Genomic DNA, 13,506 nt, shown 5'->3' on the forward strand with positions numbered 1-13,506 from the left:
AGCGAACCTTTTGCAATTTTAAAGTATTAAATTATTGAATAAATAATGATTTCCTATTTGTAAAAGAAAAACCAAATAGGCTTGTGCTGCTGAGTCATGGACCAGTGTCTAGTGTGTGTGTAGCCTTAGGAGTTATTGGAAGAACATTCAGGAACTAATAATTAGAAGTTCTATCAGTGTGTTAAAAGCCCTGAGAAGATCTTGCTGCAGTAAAGAGATCCCCAGGCAGGCCTTATGAGAAACTTATTCAACATGAAACTTATGGAAGTTTAATTTGAATCCTGTACTCACTAGTCATTGTCTAAGACCAGATTTCATGTAAGTGCTCAAATATAAGAAGTTTATTTAATACAGCTGTAAAAAAATAGGAAGATTAGATTGTGTTGTTAAATTTTGTTAGACTAATTGAAGCAAGTTACAATAGCACAGAATTTGTGAAATAAGTATTTTGAACCCAAATAGGTTTAATTATTAAAACAGTCTTAAAATATGGCCCCAAATAACAAATATTCAATATTTGCCTTGAACAAAGGCAGTCTTCTTACTGCAGGCAGGGGATTCGTTAGTACATTCCAGAATAGGTAGTTAAAGGATTGTCTGGAGGATAAAGTATATCATTCTGATTTTTTTTAACCCAGCAGAAAAAAATAGTGAAGTGTAGCAATGACTTCTAGTTCTTGATTACCTAAAGTACATTTGATATTATTCCTTCCATTTCTTCTCTCATCATTCAGCACACAGTTGTGCCTGTCACAAGGGTAGGCTCCTCTGACAAGGATCTCACATTCTGGAAAAAATGGCAATGCTGTCTGACTGGAGTTGAATTGGGAGAATGAGAGGTTCTTGGACCAAGGGCAGAATAATGTAATAATAATGTCTCCTATTCTAGGTCTTTCACCGCAAGTCTGATACTGTGTTATGCTCTTGACTTGCTATAGTCACAACAACCCACAAAGGAGACTTATTATCCCCAGTTTACAAATGAGGAAACTGAGTCACAGAGGGGTTCACAGATAGTAAATGACATCTCTGGATTTCAAAAATAGGCAGTTTCAGCTGCAAAGCCTGTATGTGTAACCTCCATTATCTTTTGCTTCAAAAATCTGAAGTAAAAATAAGAGACATTATTTTTCTGAATACCAAATGGAGAAAAGATCTCTAAAAATACCATTATTTATATGTCTGAGCTAGTCTTAATTCTACGGTGTGCATAGTTTCAATAGAATAATTGCCTAATATCAAGACTCTTTCCTTATACACAATAAGTCACAGTGTAGGAGCTGAGATAGCCAGTAATTCAAAGTTTATTGAGCATCTGCAGTGGACCTGGAACTGTTCGATACATGGCCACTTACATGTTTTCTCATAATCATCACACGTGAGGTTATTGTGCTTGTTGTGTAGAAATGGGAACTTAAACAAGAGAAACAAAAAAGCAGACTCACTCAGAAATCATCCCAAATCTAAGAGTGAAAGATTACCAGGGAGGTATTATGTTCTACAAAATAAGGGTAATTAACTTCTAAATCAGGGTTCCTTAAATTTTTAGATTTAGATTTTTAGATGAGATAATTCTTCGTTGCCGGGACCGTCTTAGGCACTGTGCGCTGTGTAGTGGCAGCCCTGGCCTATAGATGGCGGTAACGAATACACACTCTCTCTCCCCGACCTCCCCCAGCAATTGTCACAGCCCAAAATACTGCCGAATGTCCTGTCAGGAAAAATTGCCCCTGGTTAAGAACTATTGTTCTAGATCACCAGTAGGTTAAATCTATTCAATATATCTTGCTTCAGAAGCCACAGAAGTGTAATCCTAGGTAGTATTCGATGTCCAGTCAGAATGGTTAAATGATGACCTTTTTTGATATAGGTGCACCATGGGGAGAAATGCATTCCCCAGTGATAATAGTTAGACATGATTCTATGTTAAAAAACTGTTGTGTAAGAAATATGTAATTCGCACAGAAAAATTAAAATGATACAGAAATATGATGCAGATGTCTCCTTATAGCCCCATTCTCTGAAGATAAACCTATGTTGTAGTTTCTCTATACAAATTTACATTGTTATTGATTTTAATTTTGTTTCCAAATCTACAAAACTTAGGTCTTTTAAAACATACTATTTTTGCAGCTTGCTTTTTTTAAAATTTTTTTTATTAAGGTATGATTGATATATACACTCTTATGAAGGTTTCACATGAAAAAACAATGTGGTTACTACATTTACCCATATTATCAAGTCCCCACCCATACCTCAGTGCAGTCAGTCCATCCGTGCAGCAGCAACTTGCTTTTTTAACAATAAAATTTTAGATTTTTTTTCAGTGTTTATAAATATTGTTGATTTAATAGCTTTATTCAGTTCTGCTATATAAACATCCCCTAATTTATTTAGCCTACCATTTATTGACAGGTGTTAATAAAAATGTCTCCTTTCTCTTTTTGATATTAAAAATAATTGTAACAAGGAACATTCTTATGTACATTTACATTTTAAATACAGAATTGTGAGAGTGTATAGTAGAATAAATTCTTAGCAGTACAATTAATTGCTGGGCTCAATTTAAATATGATTCTGAGACCAATATCTTAAGAGTAATACTCTTAGATTAGTTAGTTTTGCACCCAATTATTACAGGTGTTTTTTTTTAAGCAGGAGATAGGAGAATAAATATGACCCACATCTTAACCTATTTTTTCCTCCTCTTATTCTTAGAGGAAGATGAATTAGAAGCAGAAAGGAAAGAACAGTTAAATTCCAGGGCCTGTTTTCCTGGACTTTAATTATTAAGGCTTACCAAAATTTTGTCAAGATTTGTTGTTATGAAGTGAAAAAAAACTTAGTAAAAATAGCGCTTCCTTGCCCCTATGCAATTCTGTAAAGCCTTGGGTCTAATAATCTTATTCCTTCCACAGATCGAGTTATACAAAAAGACAAAGGCCCATATTATACACACCTTGGGGCAGGACCAAGTGTTGCTGCTGTCAGGGAAATCATGGAGAATAGGTGAGGAAATATGCTTCCCTGTTGAAGTCATTATTCTGGACCTGACTCAATGCAAAGAAATGATCTCTGGGAACAAATATGAGGTGAATGGAAAACCTTCAGGAGTATGAGGTGGATGTGTCTTAGGGCCCTGGGAGAGAACAGTGTCCTGGTATCCCTGCTCAGTCACTCATCATATGAGGCATTGGACACTCAAGACACAAAGCAAGGTTATCTTTGTTAAATTTGCAATACTTATTTTTATATTATTATATAATGGTAGAAATAAGTCAAATTACCTCTGTCAGCACTGCATTCACATTCATTCCTTCTGCTCATCTTGGAGCCAGGCTATTTTTCAAAAGGGTGATCTTAAAGGATAAGTAAACAGAGCTGGGTAACAAAAATATCAGCCACACAAAAGTAAATTTTTAACAAAAGTCAATTATGAGGAGCGTTTGATTTTTGTAGTTCTGTACATCTGTATCTTATGCACATTAAGGTGCTAAAAGTGTATATTGCAGTTAATTGCAACTATTTTCCATTTATTGTGTTTTGTACTCAGGTATGGTCAAAAAGGAAATGCAATAAGGATAGAAATAGTAGTGTATACGGGAAAAGAAGGAAAAAGCTCTCATGGGTGTCCAATTGCTAAATGGGTAAGTATTTTGTATTTATACATTTTTCAAAATGGATTTATTCCACATATAAAATCATTACTTTTTCCATGAAAGTGTATACTAGAAAAATACCCACTCCCACTGTTCCCTGGGCTTTTAATGTTAAGTGAACAAAAGGATACATATAGCCTTCTTAGTTGTTACCCAGTGATCTTCATCTCTCCACATCACCACTTTTACCAGTTTCTTGTGTACTTTTAGAAATCATTCAATGTATTTATAATTAGTGAATTTGTACTAAGTCAGTAAATGGTACTAAATTACACATACTGCTTTATATCTTATTTTTATCAGTTACTCTACTTCAAAATTCTTACCCATTCAGTATCCATAGAGCCACCTTAAGGAAGATCATATAATGAAAGCAAAACCAAGTTTTTTACAACGTATTTCCAAAAGTGTTCCTATGATGCTTTGAGTTTTCTAAAAATACAGAGCTATGAGAAGTAAGAACTGGATTTATCTTCTTTAGGAAGTTCTCAACTGAAAAATAGGTTCATAGACAAACATATATGTTCAGTAGGATATTCACATCCATAGGGATATTAACCTGTTTACTTGGGATTCTTGACTGTAGAATCATTTGAGATCCATGTGCTATCGTTTGTTAATAATGATGATGATTATAATGATAAAATAATAACAATAATTACTTTTTATTACATTATCAGGCATTATGTTAAGAACTTGATATACATTGCCTTATAAATCCTCATGAAGGTACTCTAGATTTTGGAAAAGGAAAGTCATTTTTTTAATACCCTTTTCAGTGAAATTAAAACATTACAAATAGAGATAGGATCTGAACCTATAGGGCTTGGGTATTCCTAAAGCAAGACAGTTGCTCCACCCTTAGCTCTTCAAGCTGACTGTATGTCTTGGTTACTTTTCAGCCTTTGGAAGGTGACAGCACAGGAGCTGGACACTGAACACTAAATGCTTTAGAATATTTTCAGTTTCTTCAGTCTATTTGGAGTGCATAGTCTAGTCAAAATACAGAAAAGCTCGGAGATCTGGGATATACCTTGTGTAGTTAGCTATCTTACATATAGTAAAGTACACAGATCTTAAGTATACATATCAAGGAATTCTTCATATGTATGACACTACCTAGACAATGATGTAAATCATTTTAGCACTCCAGAAGGCTCTCTCGTGCCCCTCCCCCCAGTCAATAACTCCGTGTAAATTTAACCATCATTTTGACCTTTACCACTAAAAAGGCCTGTTGAACTTCACGTAACTAGAATCGTATGGTATGTACTCTTGTGTCTGTCTCCTTTCACTCAACCTTTATGGAAGCTGGGCTTAGTGGCTAAAGCTCCAGCACAGCCATCTGGAACCACAGAATGACTTGGTAGTGGAGGAGATACACCAGGATGGTAGTAGAAAGAGAGGAGGCTGAGTCCCTGGGACACCAGTGGAGCTGCCACACCAACCCCAGGCCTTCTTAAATCTGGATTTCTTTAACATGACAGAGATTTGTTTAAAACCTGTTATGTTGCGGTTTTCTGTTATATGCAATAGAATCAACTCCCAACTAAGACACCCGTCTTCAATTTGTAACAATGTGGGTGAATTTTTGAAAACAAAAGAACAAAAAAACTTTAGAAATCAGAAAAATGAGTGACGGAACTTGTACTTACTGAGTACTTTCTGTTGCCAGACCCTGGGCTAGATACTGAGGAGAGGATACAAATAGGAACTAAGACCTACTAGTCATTTCATTATTTTAGTTGGGAAGAACCTGGCCCCAAGTCACATCAGCCATCACAAACACATTTTAAGACTAGGCTTGTTTGGGGACCGAAGTTCACTCTGTCCTCCAGGAACATGAATGTTTGCTGAGGTCATTTTGCCTCTTATGAACTGAAGTTTTCTAAAATGCTTCCCTAGAAGTCTAAAACTTTCTATCATGAGAATAGTTGGAGTGGAGCTAGGGGTTAGTACTTGTGAACAATTGTTTCCTCATTTCAAGGATCAGGTTCTTGTCTTTGCTGGACACTAGTTTTCACACCACATAAACTCAGCTATGAAGGTTACAGACTATTCTCAGCTTCCACAATACACTCACTCATGTGAGTCGGTCTCCATGTATAAGAGTTTGGGTGAAGATAAACCTAAACTGTAGCTAGTGACAATTATTTTTATTTTTATATTTTATTCTCTCTGTTTATATTTAAAAATAATACAGTTGATTAAAAATATTCTGAGTAGGAAATAATATACAGACTGCCCATTTTTCCATTGGACTATTGTCTTCTATTGATTTTATGGGAGCCCCTTTAGAAAACTGACTGTGATAAAAGTTGTAAAAATATTTCCTCAGTTTGTTATTGTTAATTTAAAAGACAAAAACCTTTTTTCATCTTCTCTTTTGTGAATTATGTCTTCATAAGAAAAATTAGTGTTGTGTCTTAGCCAGAAAAATATTTACCACTTCTAGATTATAAATAACTCACTTTTTGGTAGTGTTTTAATGACTTCACTTTTTTTACATTTTAACTATTTTATCCATTTTGAGTGTAGAATGTTAGTAACAACTTCTGTTTTTCCAGATGACTACCTACTTATCCAACCACTTACTTACTTTACTTTTTGGTCTTTTCCTTATGAATTGGTATTTCTTTACATTAGTAGATTTTTCTATTCTGTTCCATCAGTGTTATATCTCTTCTGTATCAGGACCAAATTACTCTGATTATTTAGTTTTTATAATGTTTTCGTATCTGACAACTAATTCCTCTTCCTTTTAATTTTTCAGAAATTTCCCGAGTGTTCTTCCTTATTTTTTCATGAGTTCATAATTACTTTATCTAATTGCAAAAGTTCTTTGGTATTTTTATTGTATCATATTACACAAAGAATTTGGAGTATGTACACCTTTTTGATATTCAGTCTTCCTGTCTTACATGCTATGTCGCTCCTTTTGGTAATGTCCTCTTTTGTCCTTCAGGGCTGTTTTAAAGTTTTGTTCCCATAGAATTTACATGTTCTTTGTTCTTAAATGTGTTTTTCTTGTGTATCTCAGATGTACATCATGTAAGGTATAGCAATAAATTAATTTATTTCATTTAATACAGTTAATCTAACAGACTAACTCCCATTTTGTATTGCTTTAAGCAATATAAACTTTTCTCTCTTTTGTGGATAAATCCCAGAGTTTTCTCATGCAAGTATACAAAGAATACCTGCCAGAATGCAGGGAAGAGTATTCCTATGCCGTAAAAACAGCAGATAAAAAGGTCAAGGAGGAGAGCACCTTCTTTCATAATCTGAGCCCAGTGGAGCTGAGGAGGTAGAGAATGGAACCAGGTGAGGGTGAAAGGATAGGCAAAGCCCCAAGCATGAATGGTTTTGTAGGTCATAGTGAGGAATTTAGGTTTTAGTCCATGAACAACATGAAACCTTTGAAATATTTTAATTAGGGATGCATATCTATCTGGTTTATGTTTCATAAAGAGCATTCTAAGGAATTAGTTGATAAAATCTTCATTATTATCTGTTGCTGCCTAACAGTTTTTCTAAAGTTTATTAACTTGGAACAACAAACATCTCAATGAGGTTTTGTGGGTCAGGAATCTGAAGTAGATTATCGGGGTAATTCTAGAAAAGGGTCTCCTCATGAGCTTCCAGTCATCCTAAAACTTGATCTGGGGAGTGTAGGGTGGGAATCGGGAGGGTGGAACTGGAAGGTCCCAGGTCATTTGCAGGAGGCTTTATTTCTTGACAGCTGCTTGCTGGAGGCCTCACTTCCTTATCATAGGAATTCTTAAGTGTTCTCTTGTGTCATGCAGCTTGGTTTCCCCCAAAGTGGGTCAAACAAAAGATAGCAAAGAGAAGGACGCAATGTCCTTTATGACATTTTCCGTGTAAGTCACTACACAGTGAATCCCATTCAGTGTAGAAGGGGAACTATGCAAGGCATAAACACCAGGTGGTGGTGATCACTGGGACATTCTGGAGACTGGCTACAACAAAATTAATATCTTGTCTTCACTTATCAATATTTTAATGCTACACTGGTAGAGTAAAATGTACTTACTTACCTTAGCCCTATCAAATACAGCTGGTCCTTGAACAGGGTCAGGGTGAGGAGCACCAACCCTGTGCAGTCAAACATCTGCATATAACTTTTGACTCCCCCAGAACTTAACTACTAATAGCCTGCTGCTGATAGGAAGCCTTACAGATAATAAAAATGGTCAATGAACACGTATTTTGTATGTTACATGTATTATATACTATATTATAATAAAGAAAACTAGAGAAAAGAAAATGTTTTTTCAAGTTGTTGCAAATCTCTCACTTTTTTGTGGAGTATAACAACAAAGCAAAACTGAAGGAACAAAACAGCAGTGGACTCACAGACTCCAAGAAGGGACTGGCGGTTACCAAAGGGAAGGAATTGAATTGGGTGTTTGGGGAGGGAGGGAGCAGGGGATTAACAGTCACTATAATTAGCAGTCACAATATAGGTAGGTCATGGGGAAGGCAGTACAACACGGGGAAGGCAGTACAACACGGAGAAGACAAGAAACGACTCTATAGCATCTTACTACGCTGATGGACAGTGACTGCAATGGGGTGTGTTTGGGGGACTTGATAATATGGGTGAAGGTAATAACCACAATGTTGCTCATGTGAAACCTTCGTAAGATTGTATATCAATGATACCTTAATTCAAAAAAATTGTTTCAAATCTCCAAAAAAATTGTGAATATATTTATTGAAAAATATCCTTCAACCTGTGGACCTGTGTAATTCAAACCTGTGTTGTTCAAGGGTCAATTGTATATCTGATATATAATACGTCTAACCTAATCTGTCTACCTTAGCCCTATCTTCTAAATGGGAAATCCTTTAATTTATGAATCTTTTCACAAAATAATGCTATTAAACATTAACATCGTTCATTATGGAATATATGAACAGAAAATATCATAAAATACAAATGTACAGTTTACCTATAATATAAAGTGAATACTCATGAAACAATTATTCAGGTCAAAATAGAGCTTTGCTAGATTCCCAGAAGCTCTGAGAACCTCCCACTCTGATTTTTATGGTAATGATTTTCTTGTTAACCCCCCCTACCACACACACATGCTTACATATTTCTTAACTGTACCCTTTTGTATTGCTTTGTTCTTTTGTATCTTAACACTGCCTAGTACTTTGCACATTTGCTGAAATAAATGGCTATATTGGTTCCCAGTATATGGCACTAATAGTTGATAGAAGTTCATTTATTCATTAATTATTTCTGAATCCTTTATCTATTTGTCTATTAAGTAGCAAAGACTGAAAATATCCTCAGGACATGGGAGCTGGCTTCTCCTAGAGTAAGTGATCCAAAAGAAAGCAAGGTAGCTCTGTTAAGTGTTGGGATTTTGGGTAATTCCTCCTTTCTGCCTTTCAGTCCTTCTTTGATAGAGTAACAGTAATTATGCTGAGAGAGTTTTGGTGTGTATTTCTATTTTTCCTAGAGACAAGTATTAGATCTACAGCTTACAGATTTTGGTAGCAACTTTCTATTAAAGTCCTATTATTGGTTTAAGTATTTTTCAAGGCAAGCATTTGTAGGCACAAAGAAGAGTACTTAGCATTTTCCATGAAGCAGCTGTAGCAGAATTATTTATTTTCACCTTTGCAGTACTTCTTCCAGAATAAGTAGAACATTTCAATACATAGTGGTATGTTTCTGGCAATTTTGACAAATACAAAAACAATCCAGAGATAAGGAATGAAATAAAGCACAGTTGCTAAGCAACTTCCTGAAAATTTTGATTTCTACTAGTGACAATTCAAAAGTTTAATCTTAATAACAAAACCAGGAGTTAGTTCATCTTTGTATGTGTGATAAAGAAATAGGTCTCATAGATTATTTTCTTTGTTACAAAAATCATAATGTTAAACTCTACCTTTTGCAAACCTCTGAAGTTATCTTACTTAAAATACTCATATTTTTGTTCATTACTAGTGCCTGGAACAGTGCATAGTTTTTAGGACTTTACAAGCAGATTAATTTAAATGGCACTATCTAAATTAAGTCTTACATATGGGTGCTTTATGAAGTGAAAAAGATCGGTAGAGGAAATGAAGATTAATCATTTATTTAATTAATCAGTCAAAAGTAAGGACTTTAATAAACATTCAACTAGTGGATGACATCACTCCAAATTTACTTTTCATATTGCACAGTATATATTTTTGTGAATTTGATATTAAACACTAACCTAGATCAAACATTTTGTGATTTTATATATATTTTTTCATCTCTGTATGCAGATGTATGATTGTTAATAGTGGTTGAATTCTATCCTATTTTCATGGTGTGGCACTTAACTCTTTTCTTGAAGGAGAGGTTTACTGCCTTTTTTTTTTTAATGGTCACACAAAAAAAACCTCACAGCAAATTCTTAATTGGGCTGCACATTTTGAACCAGCCTCACATTGTTTTGTCTTTGCTCTTAACACTGTTTTATTCTTTTCTTAAAATGTTTCTTTGCCATTTTAATGGTCCTTAATGTTCCTTCATAATGCTTAGCTTTTCTGACTCCTTTCTCTGCTGTCACTTTGTATTTTGTCAGGGTCTAGTTATCTTCTCTTTCAGTAGATTTTGGTAGAAAGGGTGATGTAGTTTCTTGGATACAGTATGTTCTATTAACTTCCTATATACAGCCCACCTCCAGCTTAGCCTTTAGGGTGAGGGTGGGAGCAGGGAGGAGAAATCAAACAACAGCCTGCCAGGGAGGCTCTGCTGCCTGAGTAATTCACACCAGGATCCAGGTCACGGGTTCCCCCTGATGGTGTATCAGTCAGTGGAACAGGTGTAGCAATGAATATAGAAAAGTGAATCTTTTATTGCCTATTCTGGTCTGATGTGACCCAAGTTTTGGGGTGAGGTATAAACCAAAAAAAGTATGCACAAGTTTTCAAACCATGCTGCCTGGACTTCTACATTTATGCAATCAATCTTCAGAGACTTTCCTTTTTTGGTTCCTCTGTTCCAAAATTCTGCCTAATACCTGCTTTGGTTGTCTTTGGCCTGAACCGTGATGCTGCTTGTTTCCAGGCCCAAATCAGGCACTTTGTATGTTACCATGTCAGCATATTAAAGGGAGTAGTTGGTGTCCTGGGCTACTTTGTTTCAGTGTCTGCAATATCATCCTAATGTGAGAAAGATAATTTTATGCATTTTTATTAGGCAAAAGCCAAGAAGGTGATGCTGTCAGTTGTTAAACTGCCTTATAGTCTTTGCCCTTTTTTATTATGAAATACATTTTTCTTCACTTAAGCCTATTGTGTGCTGTACCACTAGAACTATTTTTATGTTAGCTTACTCGCTTATAGGGCTCATTTTAAAGGAAAGTTACTATTCAACTATATTTCACACAAAAACACACAAGTCATAAGTGTACAGCTCAGTGAAGTTTTACTAAGTGAACACGTCTGTGTAACAACCACCCAGATCAAGAAATAAATTATTACTGCCACACCAAGCCCCCATGCACCCAGTCATTACCCTCTCAAAGATTTTATTATAACATATAATGTATAATTTATATATAGTATATTTAAATGATCTTAAACAGTGGGTGGCGTTGGGGTGGCGTTGGCCACCATCATTTGTGTTGAAAATTTAAATATACTTTTCTCTCACATGATTACTGATGAACTCAAAGTGATTTCTCTTTGGTAATAACGCCCTTCACTTGCTAAGAATGTGCTCCTCGTTGTGATTCTAACCTAGTCCTTCTGTGGGGCTCAGATCTTTTGTGGAGCTGATATAGGACCCTGGTCACCTTTGGCATCTTTACAACTAAGATTGTATTACAAGGAATATTTTATTTCCTTTTCTAAAAAAAGCAACATGGTTCTATTAATGTTTATACAATCATTAAATTTAAGTTTTATTTATTTTTAATTAAAGTTAAATTCAAATTTAAATCAAGCTTGAAGTATCCAAGTTGAAAATTAAAACTACATTAAAATTAAATTTTAAAAATCTACTTTCAGATTTAAAAACCCATCTTAATTTTACTTTTCTGAGATAATGGTGTTTCACAGTTTTGATTATGCCCAAACAAAGAGTTAGGATGCTAGAACTTTACCTTAAAAATGATGGATAACCATTTGAACATGTTTAAGCATAAGGGTGACAAGGTTATTATTACCTGCGGTAAAAACTGATAATTTTACAACTTTCTAAATTCCAGGAAAGTTTGATTAAGTAGAAGTGAGATTGTTTGGGAGTAGAATCCACTCAAGAGCTTTAGCCCGTCCTTGTATACCAAAATGGAGTTCTGCATGGATGGTTTGAATCCAGTATTAGAAAGTATAAAGAAGATATCTGAGAACTTGCTTAATGTAAAAAACAAAAGTCTGAACAAAGATATATTCTTGCAAATTTTTGATTTATAATACTTGATAAACAAGTCGTTTGTTGTTAAAAATTTTTGCATAGAAAGAAATTTATTAATCTGGGGGTAAGATCTATTTTGTCTTTATAATGCTAGTATGTAAAAATCAGTATCTTGATTGAACTTGCATTTTAACTAGAAAAGTCTTCATATTTATTAACCATTTGTATTTCTTCCAAGAATTCACTCTTCATAATCATTTTTTGTTTAGGTCATTTTTTACTTCGTTAAATAAGACTTCTATCATACAGTGTGCCATTATCTAGTACTCGATTTTCTGTTTGCTTTAATGGTTAACTGTTACCTTTATAGAGAAGCTTGAAATTTTTAGCCGGTCAAATCTATGTCATTTTCTACATGCTTCCAGAGGTTTTTTTATATTGCTAAGGAAAACTTTCCCACCCTGATATTACAAAAATATATGTCTCCTCATGTTTTTATAATTTTATGTATAGATTGAGTACATAATTTGATTTCTTTTTTCATTGAGTTAAAATTCCGCTTCATTTTCCACATGCCCATTTTTGTTGACATTGTTCATCGACCTATGAGAGTAGACCATTGTAAGTCTGGTACCACAATTTTTTGCTATAGCTTTAAGTAAAAGTTTTAAATTAAGAAGGACAGTTACCTCCCCAGGTGTTAAAAAATATTTTTCTTGACTAATGCTCATTTGCCCTTCCATACCAACCTTAGACACAAGCAAACTATATCTAAATGGGAAATAGGTGACTAGAATCAGTATGTTTTAATATCTTGCCTTCCATCTAGGAGCACTGTTATATTCCTCCCATTGTGCTTTCTTTTATGACCTCTTTTTTTTTAACAGTTTTATCGAATTATTATTTATGTGCATTTTCCTTAAGATAATCCTTACTGCTAAAGATTCAAGCTTTAAACCAAACCTCTGGTTATTGCTGATATATATTCAGGCTTTTGAATCTTCAGTACTTATAAGGAATCATCTGTTTTACTCTTTTGAAAAATCTAGTAGATTTTTCTTTGATTCTCTTGAATTTTGTAGAAAGACTATTATATCTATAAAAAGTAATTGTCTTCCAATTTTAATACCACTTGTTTCCTTTCATGTTTTTAAATCACGTCTATTGGATCTAAATTCTGACCATTAATCTTAGTATTCAAAAGCAATAGTTTGGTTAGCTTTTATGCTTAAGATATCTGCAGGTATAAGCCAATGTGAGAGTAGTAATTCTTATCTAAAAACAAAATGCTCTTCCCTCCCTGCTTTCCCCGCCCCCCACACAAAATTATGAAGTCTATATGTACCAGTAATGGAAATAAGTGATGGTAGTGGAAAAAAATAATTAAATGCCGGTATACTATTTACCGACATTATTGTTCCTGTTTTGTAAAAACAAAACAAGAATGTGTGTACATCTAATGCTCTTTGC

The 13,506-nt window shown here is 34.5% G+C and overlaps 1 protein-coding gene across 5 annotated transcripts in view; it reads left to right on the forward strand.

The window, feature by feature from the left end:
* Positions 1-13,506, forward strand: part of TET1 (tet methylcytosine dioxygenase 1) — a 133,922-nt gene that overhangs the window by 78,344 nt on the left and 42,072 nt on the right. For all 5 annotated transcript variants that reach the window (XM_036923984.2, XM_057505924.1, XM_057505927.1 and 2 more), the window contains 2 exons: positions 2,919-3,009; positions 3,554-3,647. In XM_036923984.2, the coding sequence (XP_036779879.2) occupies positions 2,919-3,009; positions 3,554-3,647 (185 nt within the window). The remainder of the gene's footprint in view (positions 1-2,918; positions 3,010-3,553; positions 3,648-13,506) is intronic.

This window comes from Manis pentadactyla, chromosome 8 (assembly GCF_030020395.1).
Source record: "Manis pentadactyla isolate mManPen7 chromosome 8, mManPen7.hap1, whole genome shotgun sequence".
NCBI lineage: Eukaryota > Metazoa > Chordata > Mammalia > Pholidota > Manidae > Manis > Manis pentadactyla.